This window comes from Procambarus clarkii, chromosome 74, assembly GCF_040958095.1.
Source record: "Procambarus clarkii isolate CNS0578487 chromosome 74, FALCON_Pclarkii_2.0, whole genome shotgun sequence".
In the NCBI taxonomy this organism is placed as follows: Eukaryota; Metazoa; Arthropoda; class Malacostraca; order Decapoda; family Cambaridae; genus Procambarus; species Procambarus clarkii.
In genome coordinates this window covers 11,245,090-11,266,708 of record NC_091223.1, presented here as the reverse complement: position 1 = coordinate 11,266,708, position 21,619 = coordinate 11,245,090, and the positions used below count along the sequence as shown (strand labels likewise).

The 21,619-nt window shown below is 38.7% G+C and overlaps 1 protein-coding gene across 13 annotated transcripts in view; it reads right to left on the bottom strand.

The window, feature by feature from the left end:
- The window catches only part of LOC123767372 (uncharacterized), a 648,238-nt gene that overhangs the window by 283,984 nt on the left and 342,635 nt on the right, over positions 1-21,619 (bottom strand). For all 13 annotated transcript variants that reach the window (XR_011224571.1, XR_011224570.1, XR_011224572.1 and 10 more), the window contains one exon: positions 1,293-1,549. Coding sequence is in view for 10 of the 13 variants with exons in the window: in XM_069312920.1 (XP_069169021.1) it covers positions 1,293-1,549 (257 nt within the window). In the remaining 3 variants the exon portion in view is untranslated. The remainder of the gene's footprint in view (positions 1-1,292; positions 1,550-21,619) is intronic.

Below are 21,619 nucleotides of genomic sequence, written 5' to 3'. Positions count from 1 at the left end.
TAAATATATATATATATATATGTCGTACCTAGTAGCCAGAACGCACTTCTCAGCCTACTATGCAAGGCCCGATTTGCCTAATAAGCCAAGTTTTCATGAATTAATTGTTTTTGACTACCTAACCTACCTAACCTAACCTAACCTAACTTTTTCGGCTACCTAACCAAACCTAACGTATAAAGATAGGTTAGGTTAGGTTACGTAGGGTTGGTTAGGTTCGGTCATATATCTACGTTAATTTTAACTCCAATAAAAAAAAATTGACCTCATACATAATGAAATGGGTAGCTTTATCATTTCATAAGAAAAAAATTAGAAAAAATATATTAATTCAGGAAAACTTGGCTTATTAGGCAAATCGGGCCTTGAATAGTAGGCCAAAAAGTGAGTTCTGGCTACTAGGTACGACATATATAAATATATATATATATATATAAATATATATATAAATATAAATATATATATATATATATATATTATATATATATATATATATATATATATATATATATATTAGTGTATGAATGGAGTTAGGAAAACCCATGCCCACGTGGGCTTATGTAGGGATACTGTATTCACTAAAAGATCAAGAAGAGGAAGTTACTCTGGGACTGCTTAAGTATAAACAGGAAATGAAGGAAACACCCTCAGGTTGTGAAAGAAACACACCCTCAGGTTGTGAAAGAAACACACCCTCAGGTTGTGAAAGAAACACACCCTCAGGTTATAAAAGAAACACACCCTCAGGTTATAAAAGAAACACACTCAGGTAGTAAAAGAAACACACACTCAGGTTGTGAATGAAAAACTCAGGTTGTGAGAGAAACACACGCTCAGGTTGCGAGAGAAACACGCTCAGGTTGTGAATGAAACACATGCTCAGGATGTGAATGAAACATGCTCAGGGTGTGAAAGAAACACACGCTCAGGGTGTGAAAGAAACACACGCTCAGGTTGTGAAAGAAGCACACGCTCAGGTTGTGAAAGAAGCACACGCTCAGGTTGTGAAAGAAGCACATGCTCAGGTTGTGAAAGAAAACATCAAAAGAAATATGTTCGGAAGTCAAGAATATAAATAAGCAGCAAGAATCAAATATTAGGTAAGCAATTAGGGAGGCACTTGTCACAAGCAATCAATTAGTACAAAAAACTATATATAGAAGCAAGTCCATAATAATTAATAACACACTGTCTTCAGAAACTCTGCACCTCTCCTAGAGAACATCAGCATAATGCGACGCTATCAATCATCATCAAATACAAAATATTTGCTGTTAAATTTACGTACGTACTTCTACATAATTCTCTTGACACCTGTGATTTGTTGCTTGTTGGTTCGGTGTTGAAGAGGCAGACACGGGTGTTGTGGTATCGGTGAAGGTGATGGCGCTAGCATCGACGGAGGCCTGATAGACGTGGTAATCCTCGCTGCGCGGTGTGGTGCGGTGCCTACTTCTGCTGCTGCTTCTGCTGCTGCTTTTGCTGCTGCTGCTGCTGCTCTCTCCCCCAACCTCGAACACCTTGAACTGAAGCCATACTCTCTGGCCCTCTGTTAACGTGAAACAACATTTATCTTCTGTCTTCATCTAGTAACACACAATACCCTGCTGAAAGTAACATGATAATATTGCCGTACCACGAATCAATTTTATAAACCCCAACCAGATGGCATGTGCATGTGCTGCCTTGTTTTTAGAAGTCTCTCTATGAAACAAACACTTGTGTGTATCCTGTTGAAAGCCATAGCATTATTTTATTGTGCCTCTTAACTACAAACATCTGATCCAGAATACATAAATACAAGGTCAAGCAGGTTGGAGGAAGAGAAGCACCCCATGTTCAGTATACCACAAAGTGACCCCATGAGGAGTATACCATGAAGAGAAGGAAACCCCATGAGGGGTATACCATGAAGAGGAGACCCCATGAAGAGAAGGAGACCACCAAGAGCCGGGCTCCAAGAGCTGACAGCTCGATCTTACAGGGAAAGACAGTAAATGCACATATACAGTGTTATACTCCTACAACCCAGATCAAGACATACACCAGGGCACTCCTCTCCTAGCATGGGACCCTAATACACACACCCTTATACAAGGGTTGCCATCAGGGCACTCTTAGCATGGGACCCTAATGCACACACCCTTATACAGGCGTTGCCACAAGCACTCCTAGCATGGTACCCTAATACATATGCCCCTATACAGGGGTTGCCATCAAGCATGGTTTTGACAACCTGGCCAAATCAGTGTCTCAAGGAAGTTAATTGGTGAATGCCAAAAATTGATAAAATAAATTGATAAATATTTGTGGTTTCAAAATATGGCTTATTTTGATGTTAATTTTTGTTTTCATAAAAGCCTGTGTTGATTTTATTGATTAGTTACTTGAAGAAAGTGAAATAGAATTCACAAATGTGTTTATTATAATTTGGTGTATCAAACCGTAAATTATCGATTCTAATTTTGAGTTTAATGGAAAATGCAACAGTTACACATTAAAACTGCTATGATAACCCCCATTCTCGAGGTATTAGGCCAACTTGTCCTCTTACAAAGAACTTCGCATTTCGATCATACGAGTTACTTAAGGCCAAAAAATTTTGTTCAAGAAAATGTAAGCGGCTAACGGAAGTGACGTATTGTCCCGTTTTCTGTTTTAGGTCCTCTGGTAGGTTAGGAGAGAACACATTAAAGTGACCATTTTTTTGAGTTTGAGAAACCTTAGGACGGGCTGATTAGGAACACTATGTAGGGTCTCGGTAGTGTAGTCGGGTTGGTTCTAATCACATAAAAGGTTGAGCATGTTTCCTATCATCTAATGCCCCCTGTTCACCTAGCAGTAAATGTAAGTACCCATGAGTCAGCTTGTTGTGGGGTTGCATCCTGGGGAGGGTCTGTAGTTCGACTTTAAGCGGAGGTGGGAGATACCTTGATATAAGCCTGACATGCATAAATACACTGGCTGCCTGTCCCCAACACCATGAATTATTGTTATGAATATTAATTGTTAAGAATTATTATGAAACATTTTAAATTAGTAATCTGGCTGTTGAGATTATCTGGTTCAGATAACTTTTGATATTTTCTTCTTATGGTCTAAAATTGTAACTTTTTATTTTTTATTGAATTAAATAATGCAGACTTAATTTATTTATTTATTTATTTATATACAAGAAGATACATTGGGGGTTAAGAAAGACCATCGAAATGAAGTTGATTTTACATTAAATGAACCATTTCACAAGGGCCATGACGAGGGTTCAAACCTACGTCCGAGAGGATCCCAGATACTGCCTTAACCCTTACACTGCTCAGGGGTCCTTGGGACATTTACACCCCTGTGCACAATAAAAAAAAAATTCAAAATTTTTTTTCGTCTTCTAAACATGTTAATTTGTGTCCCCTGAGCACGGAAAAAATAAAAAAAAAAAAATCGTAGGTGACATATTTTGGGCGCAATTGACCGAGGAAGTCTGGCAAAAAGTGGGCGTTGACAGAGCGGTCGTCAGACCCGGTCAGCGTCACCCGCGTTGACAGATGGGAGTTGCCACAAAGATATTATTACCTAATTGTTTCAATGTCTCCGATTGATTTTTCTTAGTTTTTTTGCAGTAATATTATTCAATAGTGTGTATTGTAATATATTTATATAATAAAAGTGGTTAATAATCGCTATACTCAAAAGTATGATGTGCATATTAGTGATTCAATTATTATGTTTATAAAACTATAAACAAATAGTTTTGCTGCTATTACACTCTATACACAGGTTATATATAAGTATTGGCATGTTTTGGTCACCATAACGAACCACTAAGTTGGTATTGAGAGTCGAAAAGCAACGAGGAGTTACCGCCACACACCAGCCAGCCACTCGCTGCCACTCCCTCAACACACGCACTAAACTTTCTCCCCCAACAATACCATTTGTGGTGTTATTACACTATATACAGACGTTATATATAAGTATGTATATATTTTGTTCACCACAACTGTACAGCTAAGCTGATATAGTTAGTTCAGGCACTAAGAGTCGTCACTATACACAGATGGCGGCTGGCGGCTCCCTCACTCATTCAAGGTCACACGCACTAAACTTTCTCCCCCAACAATACCAGTTGTGGTGTTATTACACTATATACAGACGTTACATATAAGTATGTGTATATTTTGTTCACCACAACTGTACAGCTAAGCTGATAGTTAGTTCAGGCACTAAGAGTCGTCGCTATACACAGATGGCGGCTGGCGGCTCCCTCACTCTTTCAAGGTCACACGCACTAAACTTTCTCCCCCAACAATACCTTTTGCAGTGTTATTACCCTATATACACATATTATATATAAATATCTACATGTTTTATGCACCGTAACTGTACACCTAAGCTTGTAGTGCGCCCAAAGAGCATAGTGGCCACCCTCTAAACAGCTAGACAAATCGTGCAGACGACGTCACCTCCGTCACCCATATGGCTCCTCCCAGCATAATCCTTTTGCTGTTATTACACTAATACACACATTATATATAAGTATCTACATTTGTGTTCACCATAGAGAACCACTGACCTGGTATGGTGAATGCAAACAATAACAGGTGGCCACACAGTCAGTAAACGATGCTGTCTACCTCTGTCTCTCAGCATCACTCCTCCCACAGCGCTAATTATTACAACAATCCTGCTATTATCACAACCCTGGTTATTTATATCACAGTCATTGGTCATCTGTAATATTGTCATCGCTAAATAATAACAATTATATATTTATTTTGACATTTTTCGGCAATGCTGTGGTCACAAGCTGAACATCAATGCTGTTCGCTCATGCTGCGTGCGCCGGCCTTGGTTGCTCCAACAGTACTGTGCCTCTCACACCTGAGAATATTGCCCACGATTTTTTTTTAAAATGGCATCTGTTTACAAGAGCCCTGAGGAAGCTACTGTGAACCCCGTGTAGCCGCGGGCCATTTGAATCAGGCCTGGCACCCTATGGCGTATATATACGCCATGCGCACCATGGGACATGTTACTCAGGGCGTATATATACGCCATGCGCAGTTTAAGGGTTAATCGACTGAGCTACGACATGGTAAAAAAAGTAAGTGTAATGTAATGCGTAGTGTAAAAAGCATTACACTACAACAGTGTAATGAAGTAAGGGCGGTGTAGTGAAGTAAATCTGCATGTTTTGTTCACCATGACGAACCGCTAAGTTGGTATGCTGAGTGGCAGTGGCAGTGGCAGGCAGTGACTGGCTGCCACTGGCTGCCACTCCCTCCCTCACCTCACCTCACCTGACTTGCCACCATTCTCCACCCACCATACTGTTTTTGCTTTTATATACAGACGTTATATATAAGTATTTACATGTTTTGTTCACCATAACTGTACATCTAAGCTTGTATAGTGAGTAAAGGCACAAAGACGTAGGACCTCACACAGTCTGCTGGCTGCCGCCCTCAAGGCCAGACGCACTAATATTTCTCCTCCAACAATACTGTTTGTGGTGTTATTACCCTATATACACACATTATATATAAATATCTACCTGTTTTATTCACCAAACTTGTACAAGTAAACTGGTATGGTGCCCAAAGACCATCGTGGTCACCAGTAAACAACATGATAAATCATGCAGACGATGCCACAGCCCTCACCAAAATGGCGGCTCCCAACCTACTCCTCTTGCTGTTTATACCCTCTATACACACGTTATATACAAGTATCTACATTTGTATTCACCATAGCGAACCACTAAGCTGGTATGGTGAGTGCAGTCAATAAAAGGTGGCCACACACAGTCAGAAGACAACGCCACCACCCTCCCTCCCACAGCATTACTCCTCCCTCCATGCAGCACAGCGCTAAATATCACCACAATCCTGCTATTATCAGAACCCTGGTCAGTTTTATCACAGGGGTCTTCTGTAATAATATCATCGCTACATAATTTATTTATTTATTTATTTATTTATTTATTTATTTATTTATGCATATACAAGAATGTACATAAGGAATGTGAGGATACAAATATGGTAATTACAGTCTTGTAAAGCCACTAGCACGCGCAGCGGTTCGGGCAGGTCCTTAATCTAAGAAAATTTTAAGGAGGTAAATACTTGCAAAAATTAGACAAAAAAATGATAACAGATTACATGAAATGAAAAAAAGATGAGAGAAAACTGTAGGTACAGTATATTAAAGCACATAGGTAGCTGAGATTGATTGCAATGACAGCTTGAATGGTAGTTGACAAAAAAATTGGTAGGCACAATACAGCAGAAACAATATAAGATTGGTTGCAATGACAGCTTGAATGGTAGTTGACAAAAATTGGTAGTCACAATACAGCATATGGCTAGCACATAGAAGAAGACAACAATGAACACAATGATAAGGTTGTTTGATATTACATAAAAATTAGGAGATTGGGTAACACTAGGTACAGAGCAAATTTAAAGCTCAGTGTAGGAAACTAAGAAGATGAAGTTAGGTACTTTTTGGTTTTGCTTTTAAATAAGGCAAAAGTTTTACAGTTTTTCAATTCACTAGGGAGTGAGTTCCATAGACTAGGTCCCTTAATTTGCATAGAGTGTTTACACAGATTCAGTTTGACCCTGGGGATATCAAAGAGATATTTATTTCTGGTGTGGTGATAATGGGTCCTATTACATCTGTCCAGGGAGAGTTTCAGAGCATGGTTTGCATTTAAGAACAGGGTTTTGTAAATGTAGTTGACACAAGAGAATGTGTGGAGGGAGTTAATATTTAGCAAGTTTAGGGATTTAAACAATGGAGCTGAGTGTTGTCTGAAAGCAGAGTTAGTTATTATTCTGATAGCAGATTTTTGCTGTGTGATGATGGGCTTAAGGTGGTTTGCAGTGGTAGACCCCCATGCACAGATACCATAATTAAGATAGGGGTAGATTAGTGCATAATATAGTGAGAGGAGAGCAGAGTTAGGAACATAATATCTGATTTTGGAGAGTATACCAACTGTCTTAGAGACTTTCTTAGTTATGTGTTGACTGTGGGTGCTGAAGTTGAGTCTCTTGTCTAGGAATAGGCCAAGAAACTTGCCATCATTTTTATTACTGATGTTGATGTTGTCTATCTGTAGCTGAATTGCATTTGATGATTTGCTTCCAAATAAGATGTAGTAAGTCTTTTCGATGTTTAATGTTAGTTTGTTCGTTGACATCCATAAGTGGACTTTTTTTAATTCATTATTCACAACATTATTTAGTGTATGTGGGTTGAGGTTTGAATAGATAAGAGTAGTATCGTCAGCAAACAGTATAGGTTTGAGAATATTAGAGACATTAGGCAGATCGTTTATATATATAAGAAATAGAAGAGGTCCTAAGATGCTGCCCTGTGGCACTCCAACGGTAATTGGTAGAGTGGAAGAAGTTGTATCATTGATGGTTACATATTGGTGTCTGTCACTAAGATAGGATCGGATGTAGTCAAGGGCAAGGCCTCGGATTCCATAATGCTTGAGTTTAAGTAAGAGGTAGTTGTGATTAACAGTATCAAAGGCTTTTCTTAGGTCAATGAAGAGTCCAATCGGAAACTCATTTTTGTCAAGGGCTGAGTAGATAATGTCAAGGAGACTAATGATTGCATCGTTGGTGCTCTTTTGGGACCGGAAGCCAAACTGGCAGGGGCTGAGTATGTCGAATTTTACGAGGTAGGAATAGAGCTGTTTGTAAATAATTTTTTCAAATATTTTTGATAGAATGGGAAGATTTGATATTGGTCTATAATTGTTTATGTCCGCCGGATTGCCTCCTTTATGGACTGGCGTTACTCTTGCTTTTTTGAGGATATCAGGGAAGGTGTGACACTCTATAGATTTGTTGAACAGTAGTGCTATGGGTGGGGCAAGGGCATGGGAGGCTCTCTTGTACACAATGGACGGAATTTCACTGGTGTTCCCTGCCTTGGTTTTTAGAGAGTGTATGATGGACACAACATCTGCCGGGCTGATTGGTGAAAGGAGAAGAAAGTTTGGATAGCTGCCTGAGAGATATGTGTTAATATGTGTCTGAGTCTGTGGGATTTTACTGGCAAGATTAGCACCAACCGATGAAAAGAAACTATTAAATTCATTTGCCATTTCTAAATCAGTTGACGGTATATCCCCATCCTTGTAGAGTTTTATTTGGTTATGTGAGTGTTGTTTAGTTCCTAGGATACTAGAGATAGTTTTCCAAGTGTTTTTCATGTTGCCTTTTGCTTCATTGAATCTATTCACATAATATGCAAGTTTTGCCTTTCTTATGATACTGGTAAGCATTGATGAGTACCTTTTAGCTACTTCCTTTGAAACTAGGCCAATCCTAACTTTCTTTTCATATTCATGTTTCTTGTTGATTGAGTTGAGAATGCCACTTGTGAGCCATGGATTGTTTAATCTTTTGTCAGTTACTTGCTTGGTAAGAAGGGGACAATGAAGGTTGTAGAGGCTTAGAGTTTTGGAGAGGAGGAGGTTAGCTAATGAATTTATATCATGGGTATTATTGAATTCAGAATCCCAGTTAATATTGTGAAGTGCCTCTGTAAGATTGTCTAAAGCTGATTCACTGTGTAGCCTAAATGAAAGTTTCTTGCTTTTTGGTGGTGTTATGTCCATGTTCGCTATGAGAAAGGTAGGATAGTGGTCAGTTGTTCTGTCGTAGATTATACCAGATACAAGGGGAGCTGTTATGTTTGTCCATATGTGGTCCAAGGTAGTGGCTGATGTTTGAGTGACTCGGGTAGGTTTGGTGATTTTTTTTTTTTTTTTTTTTTTTTTTTGAGATATATACAAGAGTTGTTACATTCATGTACAGCCACTAGTACGCGTAGCGTTTCGGGCAGGTCCCTGGAATACGATCCCCTGCCACGAAGAATCGTTTTTTCATCCAAGTACACATTTTACTGTTGCGTTAAACAGAGGCTACAGTTAAGGAATTGCGCCCAGTAAATCCTCCCTGGCCAGGATACGAACCCATGACATAGCGCTCACGGAACGCCAGGCGAGTGTCTTACCACTACACCACGGAGACTGTTACCGAATCCCCACAATCCCCACAACTTGATTGTGGGGATTAGCATACAGGAGTTCATGCCGTTAAGGAAATAGTCAACTTGAGAGCAATTTTGTTGACCCAGGTCAATATTAAAGTCTCCTCCCAGAATGAAGTGGTTTTTGTTGAGATTGTTGTTTATAATAAGATTCCTTAGGTTGTCTGAGAAAGAAGCTATGTTAGTATTGGGAAATCTATAGATGGCTCCAATAGTCAAAGAGGATTTAAGGGATTTAATTGTAAACTGAGCAAAAGTATATTCACAGTAGTCATCTCTGTCACTAATAACACTGTTGCAGATAAATGTATCTCGGTAATATATAGCTGTGCCACCACCTTTTTTATTAGGCCTACAGTTATGAATGGCTTTATAACCAGCTAAGTTGTAGAGTTGGGTATAGTCTTTATTTAGCCAAGTTTCTGTTAAAATAATGAACGATAGGTTAGTACCTAGTGCTGTGAGTAGTGCATTTAAATCGTCAAAATGTTTACCAAGTGATCTAACATTTTGGTTATAAACTGATAGATAGGTGCTATTTTGGAGTTTGTTTTTAGCCTGGTGTGCTGTGAAATACTTGCAATAATGATAATCAATGTGCTGGTTGGTATAGATATGAGACAGAAGATTTTGATCAGGATCAATATCAGTGTGCATAGAGATGCAGAGGGATCACGATACAAGATACACGATAAAGCAAAACACAAGAATAAAAGCAAATACAATAAAATAGTAACAATTTAGAAGTAAAATAAAGATCCAATAGATAGCCAGGGAGGACACAGAAGTTACATAAAATAAAAAACAAAAAATCAGTAGAGACTGACAATATAAATGTAAAATAAAAAATAATAATCATAAAAAAATGATCTTGAAGATAATTAGCTTAGTAATGGTTAATTAACAGGGTAATAAAAAGCCCTAGGTTTAGTGACAAGGGGATTAACTAAGAACAAATAATTAAGAGTATAAAACAGGCAAAGATGACAAACAAAAAAAAAAATAAAAATGAAAATAAACACCTTTGGAAAGGAAAGGCAGAGCTTAAGTACACTTTGGTTGTATGTGAGACTACAAATTATGTTCTGGTTATTCAGCTGATATCCCACAGTCATCCAGGAAAGAAGTGAGGTGTGCTTCAGTGGTTATGACATAAGTTTTTCCAGTCAGTCTTCCTAGCTATTATTTTACCATCGCGCACAAAACAATGTTTAATAGCAGTGGATCTTTTGCAAATTCCACGTAGTTTAAATAAGAGATTTTGTCTGAATCTGGTTAGACATTCGTTCACATAGACCTTGGATTTCATAGCGACTGCAGCAGTGATAAGGTCTGACTTGCGGGAGCAGCTATCTAATTTCACCCGTATCTTTATCATGTTGTTTGTACCAGATGATTTGGTACCCACTCTATAAGCTGACTTAATGTCTCTTGCTTCGATTGAATAATTCAACTTAGTATGCAATTCCTGGATCACGATGGCAGTACAGTCTTCTCTGTCAGTTTCATGGGGAAAATCCTGTGATGAGATGATGACAGAATCAAGGAGCTTAAGTTGGTCTGATTCGTCTTGGGTTGCAGTGTGTTGCTGTTGTAGGGAGTTAAAGGGGTTCTCTAACTTTTGTAACATTTCTTCTTGCTTCTTAGAGGTTTCTGCTGGTTTAAAGTTAGTAACCGAGATCTGAAGAGAGCTTAATTCCTGTTCGAGGTGGCCGACTCTGGCAGACAGATCTTGGTTAATCTTGTGCATGGCCAAAGCATCACTCTGAAGCTTCATTATCAGGTCCGACTGCTCTCGGATTATTGACTTTTGGTCATCATGTATTTGAGTCAATAATCTGAGCCATGGATTATCAGCGAGACGCTTAAAGTCAGAACATGGGGAGGCAGCTCGTTTAAGTTGCTCCATATGGTTACATAACTGTTGGAAGGCTCGAGTAAGTGACGACGCTTCAATCAGCTGGGAAGGTTTGTTATTAGCATGATTATAGCATGATTATAATCATTAGCATGATTATATTAGGTTTGTATAATAGCATGAACAAGTATATTATGGCATTTTTAGGCGATGCTGTGGTCACAAGCTGAACAGCAGTGCTGTGGGCTCATGCTGCGTGCGTCAGGCTTGGTAGCTCACTCAATACTGAGGCCCCTAACACCCGGGAATTTGGCCCACGATTTTTTTTTAAAATGGCGTCTGTTTACAAAAGCCCTGATGAAGGTGTGGTGAACCCCGTATATCCGCGGGCCGTTTAAATCTTGCGTAGTACTCCAAAGCATCATATGATGTGATGCGCAATTTTTTGCAAGTCGGTTAAAGCATCATATGATGCGATGCACAATTTCAGGGTTAAAGGCAGATTCTTTGGCTAACTTATCAGCTCTATCATGCATTCAGAGGCCAACATGAGATGGAGACCACATGAAATGGACTTTGTTACCATCCTTAATAATTTTGTTGTGGAATTGTGTCTAGCTTTGGACACGAACATGTTACAGTTATGTCTTAAAGAGTTGAGAACATTTAAGGATGATAAGGAGTCACTTGCAATTAATGTATCAAGTTCAATGTCTGATTGATTTTTCATAGTTTTTTTTGCTGTAACATTATTCAATAGTGTGTAGTGTGATATATTTATATAATAAAATGTTTAAATCAATGCTGTACTCAAAATTATGGTGAGCATATTATTGATTCAATTATTGTGTTCATAAAACAATAAACAAATACTTTGTCGGTTATTACACTATATACACAGGTTATATATACGTATCTGCATGTTTTGTTCACCATAACAAACCACTAAGTTGATATTGCAAGTCAAAAAGCAGCAAGGAGTGGGTCACCACATCTGCCAGTCAGCCTCTCACCACCACTCCCTCAATGACGCCTCACTTGCCCACATCCTCCTCCCACCATACTGTTCTTGCTTTTATTCACTATATACAGAAGTTATATATAAGTATCTACATGTTCTGTTCACCATAACTGTTCATCTAAGCTGGTATAGTGCCCAAAGAGCATAATGGCCACTCCTATCCAGCATGATAAATCATGCAGATGTTGCCACCTCCCCTCATAAAAATGGCTTCTCCCCACACTTCTTTTGCTGTTATTACACTATATATACACATTATATATAAGTATCTACATTTGTGTTCACCATAACGAACCACTAAGTTGGTATGCTGAGTGGCAGTGGCAGCCTGCCATTGGTTGTCACTCGCTCACTCCCTCATCTCACCTCACTCGCCACCATTCTCCTCCCACCATATTGTTTGTAACGTATGATTAGAACTGTACACGCCGAGTGCTACATTGTTGACTGGAAATTGTACTGTCCGCTCTGTCCGCTATTCATCAAATCGCTTGCTTATATGGTGATTACACCTCAGCTCCCTCCAACAAGATTAGAAGAGTATTCCCTGTAATTGGGGAAAGGATTGTAGCTTCTGTAATCAGTGCTAATTAGTTATGCTATTAAGATAATAAGATAATGGAGCGAGTATAAGATTTACTCGCTACATGTTTTTGCTTTTATTCACTATATACAGATGTTATATATAATTGTCTACTTGTTCTGTTCACCATAACTGTTCATCTAAGTTGGTATAATGCAGGAGTATGTTGAGAGGAGCATGTTGGTGAGGGAGGTGACGTCGTAATCGTAGCATCGTCTGCTGTCTGCTGTGTGATTTCCCATGCAGTGTATGGTGGTCACTGTACTATTCGGACACAATACCGGCTTACTTGCATAGTTCTGGTAAATAAAACATGTAGATAGGTATATATAACATGTGTAAATAGTGTAATAAAAACAATAACAGTATGGTGGGAGGAGGAATGTTGGCAAATAAGATGGAGTGAGCGAGGGCTGGCTGGGTGTGGTTGCTCACACTCGCAATGTTCTGAACGTGTTGATGGTAAATGTATATAGTGTGTGACAGTCTATAGTGTGTACATATGTTGTACATATACATAAATGAACATGAAACATTGGTGTGAATAACTGTATGATGGGAGGAGCAATGTTGGCAAATACTGTACAATGTTGGAGGAGTGAGGGAGGGCTGGCTGGGTGTGACAGCTCACACTCGCAGTGTTCTAAATTTGTTGATGGTGAATGTATATAGTGTGTGACAGTGTATAGTCTGTAAATAGAATGTATATATACGTAAATTAGCATGATACATGGTAAATATGTGCAACATATGTGTACACAAGTGTCATGCACCTAACACAGTGTCCTCAGACAGTATGGATGTTTTACTGCCATAATATAGTGTACGTGTTCATTAAACATAGGATTAGCACGTAAAAACAAATAAAATGTATTTGGAACTGTGTGCAAAAGAATGAACAAAAATATATTCGTGGCAACTCGCGCGCCCCTTCCTTGGCGCCCTACTGGCCCCGGGAGCGTACGTCATGGGCGAACGGGGAATGATGACGTCACGCACCAACTTACGGACCCCATAGCAGCCAAAGTAAGTACAAGTTCGAATTTTTTTGACATACCCATACTGAGGGAAGGGTTTTTGACACTTTAAAAAACAAAAGAATTTTTTCAAGATAATTTATTTCCTGCGCACTGGGGGCAGTGCAGTTAAAGGGTTAAACAAGGGAGCCGAGTGTTGTCTGAAAGCAGAGTTTGTTATTATTCCGATATCAGATTTTTGCTGGGTGATGATGGGCTTAAGGTGGTTTGCAGTGGTAGACCCTCATGCACAGATACCATAATTAAGATAGGGATAGATTAGTGCATAATATAGTGAGAGGAGAGCAGAGTTAGGAACATAATATCTTATTTTGGAGAGTATTCCAACTGTTTTAGATACTTTCTTAGTTATGTGTTGAATGTGGGTGCTGAAGTTGAGTCTTTCTTGGTCTAGGAATAGGCCAAGAAACTTTCCATCATTTTTATTACTTATGTTAATGTTGTCTATCTGTAGCTGAATTGCATTCGATGATTTGCTTCCAAATAAGATGTAGTAGGTCTTTTCTATGTTTACTGTTAGTTTGTTAGTTGACATCCATAAGTGGACTTTTATTAATTCATTGTTCACAACATTATTTAGTGTATGTGGGTTGATGTCTGAATAGATGAGGGTAGTATCATCAGCAAACAATATAGGTTTAAAAATATTGGAGACATTAGGCAGATCATTGATATATATAAGAAATAGAAGAGGTAGTAAGATGCTGCCCTGTGGCACTCCAACGGTTATTGGTTGAGTGGAAGAGGTTGTATCACTGATGGTTACACATTGGTGTCTGTCACAAGGATCGGATATAGTCCAGGACAAGGCCTCAGATTTCATAATGCTGGAGTTTAAGTAAAAGGTAGTTGTGATTAACAGTATCAAAGGCTTTTCTTAGGTCAATGAAGAGTCCAATCGGAAACTCATTTTTGTCAAGGGCTGAGTAGATTACGTCAAGGAGACTAATGATTGCATCATTGGTGCTCTTTTAGGACCGGAAGTCAAACTGGCAGGGGCTGAGTATGTCAAATTTTACAAGGTAGGAATAGAGCTGTTTGTAGATAATTTTTTTCAAATATTTTTGATAGAATGGGTAGATTTGATATTGGTCTATAATTGTTTATGTCCGCCAGATTGCCTCCTTTATGGACTGGCATAACTCTTGCTTTTTTAAGGATATCAGGGAAGGTGTGACACTCAAGGGATTTGTTGAACAGCAGAGCTATAGGTGGCGCAAGGGCGTGGGATGCGCTCTTGTATTATAAAGTAATCGACATCTGAGTTCATGTAACTTATTTACACGTTCATCTTCTGCTCATATTTTCAAATTAGTCACCGACATTTATTACACACACACACACACACACAATCACTGACATATCACACACACACAATCACTGACACATATGACACATATCACACACACACACACACACACACACTTCTATCTATATATACACACTAAGCTTCTATCATGGATGATAAATTTTCTGACTGATAGAAAAATGAGGGCAGTAATCAGAGGCAATGTATCGGAATGGAGAAATGTCACAAGTGGAGTACCACAGGGTTCAGTTCTTGCACCAGTGATGTTTATTGTGTACATAAATGATCTACCAGTTGGTATACAGAATTATATGAACATGTTTGCTGATGATGCTAAGATAATAGGAAGGATAAGAAATTTAGATGATTGTCATGCCCTTCAAGAAGACCTGGACAAAATAAGTATATGGAGCACCACCTGGCAAATGGAATTTAATGTTAATAAATGTCATGTTATGGAATGTGGAATAGGAGAACATAGACCCCATACAACCTATGTATTATGTGAGAAATCTTTAAAGAATTCTGATAAAAAAAGAGATCTAGGAGTGGTTCTAGATAGAAAACTATCACCTGAGGACCACATAAAGAATATTGTGCAAGGAGCCTATGCGATGCTTTCTAACTTCAGAATTGCATTGAAATACATGGATGGCGATATACTAAAGAAATTGTTCATGACTTTTGTTAGGCCAAAGCTAGAATATGCAGTTGTTGTGTGGTGCCCATATCTTAAGAAGCACATCAACAAACTGGAAAAGGTGCAAAGACATGCTACGAAGTGGCTCCCAGAACTGAAGGGCAAGAGCTACGAGGAGAGGTTGGAAGAATTAAACATGCCAAAACTAGAAGACAAGAAAAAGTGGTGATATGATCACTACATACAAAATAGTAACAGGAATTGATAAAATCGACAGGGAAGATTTCCTGAGACCTGGCACTTCAAGAACAAGAGGTCATAGATTTAAACTAGCTAAACACAGATGCCGAAGAAATATAAGAAAATTCACCTTCGCAAATAGAGTGGTAGACGGTTGGAACGAGTTAAGTGAGAAGGTGGTGGAGGCCAAGACCGTCAGTAGTTTCAAAGCGTTATATGACAAAGAGTGCTGGGAAGACGGGACACCACGAGCGTAGCTCTCATCCTGTAACTACACTTAGGTAATTACACACACACAAACAAAGATGGTCGCCGCCACCACCCCCACTGAGAATGTAGACACACCAATAGATGATGGTTTCAAAGGATTCTCACCACAAGATATAAGGAAAGGAGGTGTTCTTGGCAGGTTAGAGATAATTGAGGATATGCAAAAGAAGTATGAAGAAAAAGTGCTTAAATTGGAAGAGGACGATGGAGCTCTTTGGAGTGAGCTTTGCACTCTAAAAGGGAGTATGCTTCAACAAGGTAAGATTATTACTGCATTAACAGACAAGGTAACAAATCAGGAGGAGCAAATCAAGGAACTAGTGAAAGAAAATGAGGCATGGAAAGTGAAGTGTGGTGACTTTGAAGAAATAAACAAGAAAATAGACTCATATGGTGAACAAGGACGAACACGAACGCTCATCCGCTCCTGACGACCCTGCTGCCCCTCCAACTTTATCAGCTGCTCCTTGAGCCCACAACATCCCAAACATGATGTAACAACCCCAGAAGGCAGCTAAGTACCCAGTGACCTAAATGTGACCGAAATATTCGACAAAACCTAACCTACTAGCTCATCTCGACCTCATTTGTGTTGCTCCCTGGAGGAAGCTAACCTGACGCTTGCTGCTGCCATAGCAACGAGTCTACCCCATCTGCTGCGTACATCTCTGCTGCTACCATGCAAAACAACTCTAAGCTCGGCAAGGCCGCAAAGAATGATAGCACACCTAGCAGGATGAACCCAACCAGCCAAGCTAGCAACAGGAATAACGCGGCTGTCTCCCCCTTAGGGGCTACCGGGGGGAGTACCGACCCTCCGTGCGTCAACAATAACAAACCTTCCCAGCTGATTGAAGCGTCGTCACTTACTCGAGCCTTACAACAGTTATGTAACCATATGGAGCAACTTAAACGAGCTGCCTCCCCATGTACTGACTTTAAGCGTCTCGCTGATAATCCATGGCTCAGATTATTGACTCAAATACATGACGACCAAAAGTCTATAATCCGAGAGCAGTCGGACCTGATAATGAAGCTTCAGAGTGATGCTTTGGCCATGCACAAGATTAACCAAGATCTGTCTGCCAGAGTCGGCCACCTCGAACAGGAATTAGGCTCTCTTCAGATCTCGGTTACTAACTTTAAACCAGCAGAAACCTCTAAGAAGCAAGAAGAGATGCTACAAAAGTTAGAGAACCATTTTAACTCCCTACAACAGCAACACACTGCAACCCAAGACGAATCAGACCAGCTTAAGCTCCTTGATTCTGTCATCATCTCATCACAGGATTTTCCCCATGAAACTGACAGAGAAGACTGTACTGCCATCGTGATCCAGGAATTGCGTACTAAGTTGAATTATTCAATTGAAGCAAGAGACATTAAGTCAGCTTATAGAGTGGGTGCCAAATCATCTGGTACAAACAACAGAAAGATAAGGGTGAAGTTAGATAGCTGCTCCCGCAAGTCAGACCTTATCACTACTGCAGTCGCTATGAAATCCAAGGTTTATGTGAACGAATGTCTTACCAGATTCAGACAAAATCTCTTATTTAAACTACGTGGAATTTGCAATAGATCCACTGCTATTAAACATTGTTTTGTGCGCGATGGTAAAATAATAGCTAGGAAGACTGACTGGAAAAACTTATGTCATAACCACTGAAGCACACCTCACTTCTTTCCTGGATGACTGTGGGATATCAGCTGAATAACCAGAACATAATTTGTAGTCTCACATACAACCAAAGTGTACTTAAGCTCTGCCTTTCCTTTCCAAAGGTGTTTATTTTTATTTTTATTTTTTTATTTTGTTTTGTTTGTCATCTTTGCCTGTTTTATACTCTTAATTATTTGTTCTTAGTTAATCCCCTTGTCACTAAACCTAGGGCTTTTTATTACCCTGTTAATTAACCATTACTAAGCTAATTATCTTCAAGATCATTTTTTTTTTTTTTTTTATGATTATCATTTTTCTTATTATTTTTTATTTTACATTTATATTGTCAGTCTCTACTGATTTTTTGTTTTTTTTATTTTATGTAACTTCTGTGTCCTCCCTGGCTATCTATTGGATCTTTATTTTACTTCTAAATTGTTACTATTTTATTGTATTTGCTTTTATTCTTGTGTTTTGCTTTATCGTGTATCTTGTATCGTGATCCCTCTGCATCCTATGCACACTGATATTGATCCTGATCAAAATCTTCTGTCTCATATCTACACCAACCAGCACATTGATCATCATTATTGCAAGTATTTCACAGCACAACAGGCTAAAAACAAACTTCAAAATAGCACCTGTCTATCAGTTTATAACCAAAATGTTAGATCACTTGGTAAACATTTTGACGATTTAAATGCATTACTCACAGCAATAGGTACTAACCTATCGTTCATTATTTTAACAGAAACTTGGCTAAATAAAGACTATACCCAACTCTACAACTTAGCTGGTTATAAAGCCATTCATAACTGTAGGCCTAATAAAAAAGGTGGTGGCACAGCTATATATTACCGAGATACATTTATCTGCAACAGTGTTATTAGTGACAGAGATGACTACTGTGAATATACTTTTGCTCAGTTTTCAATTAAATCCCTTAAATCTTCTTTGACTATTGGAGCCATCTATAGATTTCCCAATACTAACATAGCTTCTTTCTCAGACAACCTAAGGAATCTTATTATAAACAACAATCTCAACAAAAACCACTTCATTCTGGGAGGAGACTTTAATATTGACCTGGGTCAACAAAATTGCTCTCAAGTTAACTATTTCCTTAACAGCATGAACTCCTGTATGCTAATCCCCACAATCACCAAACCTACCCGAGTCACTCAAACATCAGCCACTACCTTGGACCACATATGGACAAACATAACAGCTCCCCTTGTATCTGGTATAATCTACGACAGAACAACTGACCACTATCCTACCTTTCTCATAGCAAACATGGACATAACACCACCAAAAAGCAAGAAACTTTCATTTAGGCTACACAGTGAATCAGCTTTAGACAATCTTACAGAGGCACTTTACAATATTAACTGGGATTCTGAATTCAATAATACCCATGATATAAATTCATTAGCTAACCTCTTCATCTCCAAAACTCTAAGCCTCTACAACATTCATTGTCCCCTCCTTACCAAGCAAGTAACTGACAAAAGATTAAACAATCCATGGCTCACAAGTGGCATTCTCAACTCAATCAACAAGAAACATGAATATGAAAAGAAAGTTAGGATTGGCCTAGTTTCAAAGGAAGTAGCTAAAAGGTACTCATCAATGCTTACCAGTATCATAAGAAAGGCAAAACTTGCATATTATGTGAATAGATTCAATGAAGCAAAAGGCAACATGAAAAGCACTTGGAAAACTATCTCTAGTATCCTAGGAACTAAACAACACTCACATAACCAAATAAAACTCTACAAGGATGGGGGTATACCGTCAACTGACTTAGAAATGGCAAATGAATTTAACAGTTTCTTTTCATCGGTTGGTGCTAATCTTGCCAGTAAAATCCCACAGATTCAGACACATATTAACACATATCTCTCAGGCAGCTATCCAAACTCTCTTCTCCTTTCACCAATCAGCCCGGCAGATGTTGTGTCCATCATACATTCTCTAAAAACCAAGGCAGGGAACACCAGTGAAATTCCGTCCATTGTGTACAAGAGAGCCTCCCATGCCCTTGCCCCACCCATAGCACTACTGTTCAACAAATCTATAGAGTATCACACCTTCCCTGATATCCTCAAAAAAGCAAGAGTAACGCCAGTCCATAAAGGAGGCAATCCGGCGGACATAAACAATTATAGACCAATATCAAATCTACCCATTCTATCAAAAATATTTGAAAAAATTATTTACAAACAGCTCTATTCCTACCTCGTAAAATTCGACATACTCAGCCCCTGCCAGTTTGGCTTCCGGTCCCAAAAGAGCACCAATGATGCAATCATTAGTCTCCTTGACATTATCTACTCAGCCCTTGACAAAAATGAGTTTCCGATTGGACTCTTCATTGACCTAAGAAAAGCCTTTGATACTGTTAATCACAACTACCTCTTACTTAAACTCCAGCATTATGGAATCCGAGGCCTTGCCCTTGACTACATCCGATCCTATCTTAGTGACAGACACCAATATGTAACCATCAATGATACAACTTCTTCCACTCTACCAATTACCGTTGGAGTGCCACAGGGCAGCATCTTAGGACCTCTTCTATTTCTTATATATATAAACGATCTGCCTAATGTCTCTAATATTCTCAAACCTATATTGTTTGCTGACGATACTACCCTTATCTACTCAAACCTCAACCCACATACACTAAATAATGTTGTGAATAATGAATTAAAAAAAGTCCACTTATGGATGTCAACGAACAAACTAACATTAAACATCGAAAAGACTTACTACATCTTATTTGGAAGCAAATCATCAAATGCAATTCAGCTACAGATAGACAACATTAACATCAGTAATAAAAATGATGGCAAGTTTCTTGGCCTATTCCTAGACAAGAGACTCAACTTCAGCACCCACATTCAACACATAACTAAGAAAGTCTCTAAGACAGTTGGTATACTCTCCAAAATCAGATATTATGTTCCTAACTCTGCTCTCCTCTCACTATATTATGCACTAATCTACCCCTATCTTAATTATGGTATCTGTGCATGGGGGTCTACCACTGCAAACCACCTTAAGCCCATCATCACACAGCAAAAATCTGCTATCAGAATAATAACTAACTCTGCTTTCAGACAACACTCAGCTCCCTTGTTTAAATCCCTAAACTTGCTAAATATTAACTCCCTCCACACATTCTCTTGTGTCAACTACATTTACAAAACCCTGTTCTTAAATGCAAACCATGCTCTGAAACTCTCCCTGGACAGATGTAATAGGACCCATTATCACCACACCAGAAATAAATATCTCTTTGATATCCCCAGGGTCAAACTTAATCTGTGTAAACACTCTATGCAAATTAAGGGACCTAGTCTATGGAACTCACTCCCTAGTGAATTGAAAAACTGTAAAACTTTTGCCTTATTTAAAAGCAAAACCAAAAAGTACCTAACTTCATCTATTTAGTTTCCTACACTGAGCTTTAAATTTGCTCTGTACCTAGTGTTACCCAATCTCCTAATTTTTATGTAATATCAAACAACCTTATCATTGTGTTCATTGCTGTCTTCTTTTATGTGCTAGCCATATGCTGTATTGTGACTACCAATTTTTGTCAACTACCATTCAAGCTGTCATTGCAATCAATCATATATTGTTTCTGCTGTATTGTGCCTACCAATTTGTTGTCAACTACCATTTTAAGCTGTCATTGCAATCAATCATAGCTACCTATGTGCTTTAATATACTGTACCTATAATTTTCTCTCATCTTCTTTTTTTTTCATTCCATGTAATCTGTTTTCATTTTTTTGTCTATAAACTTTGCAAGTATTTACCTCCTTAAAATTTTCTTAGATTAAGGACCTGCCCGAAACGCTGCGCGTGCTAGTGGCTTTACAAGACTGTAATTACCATATTTGTATCCTTACATTCCT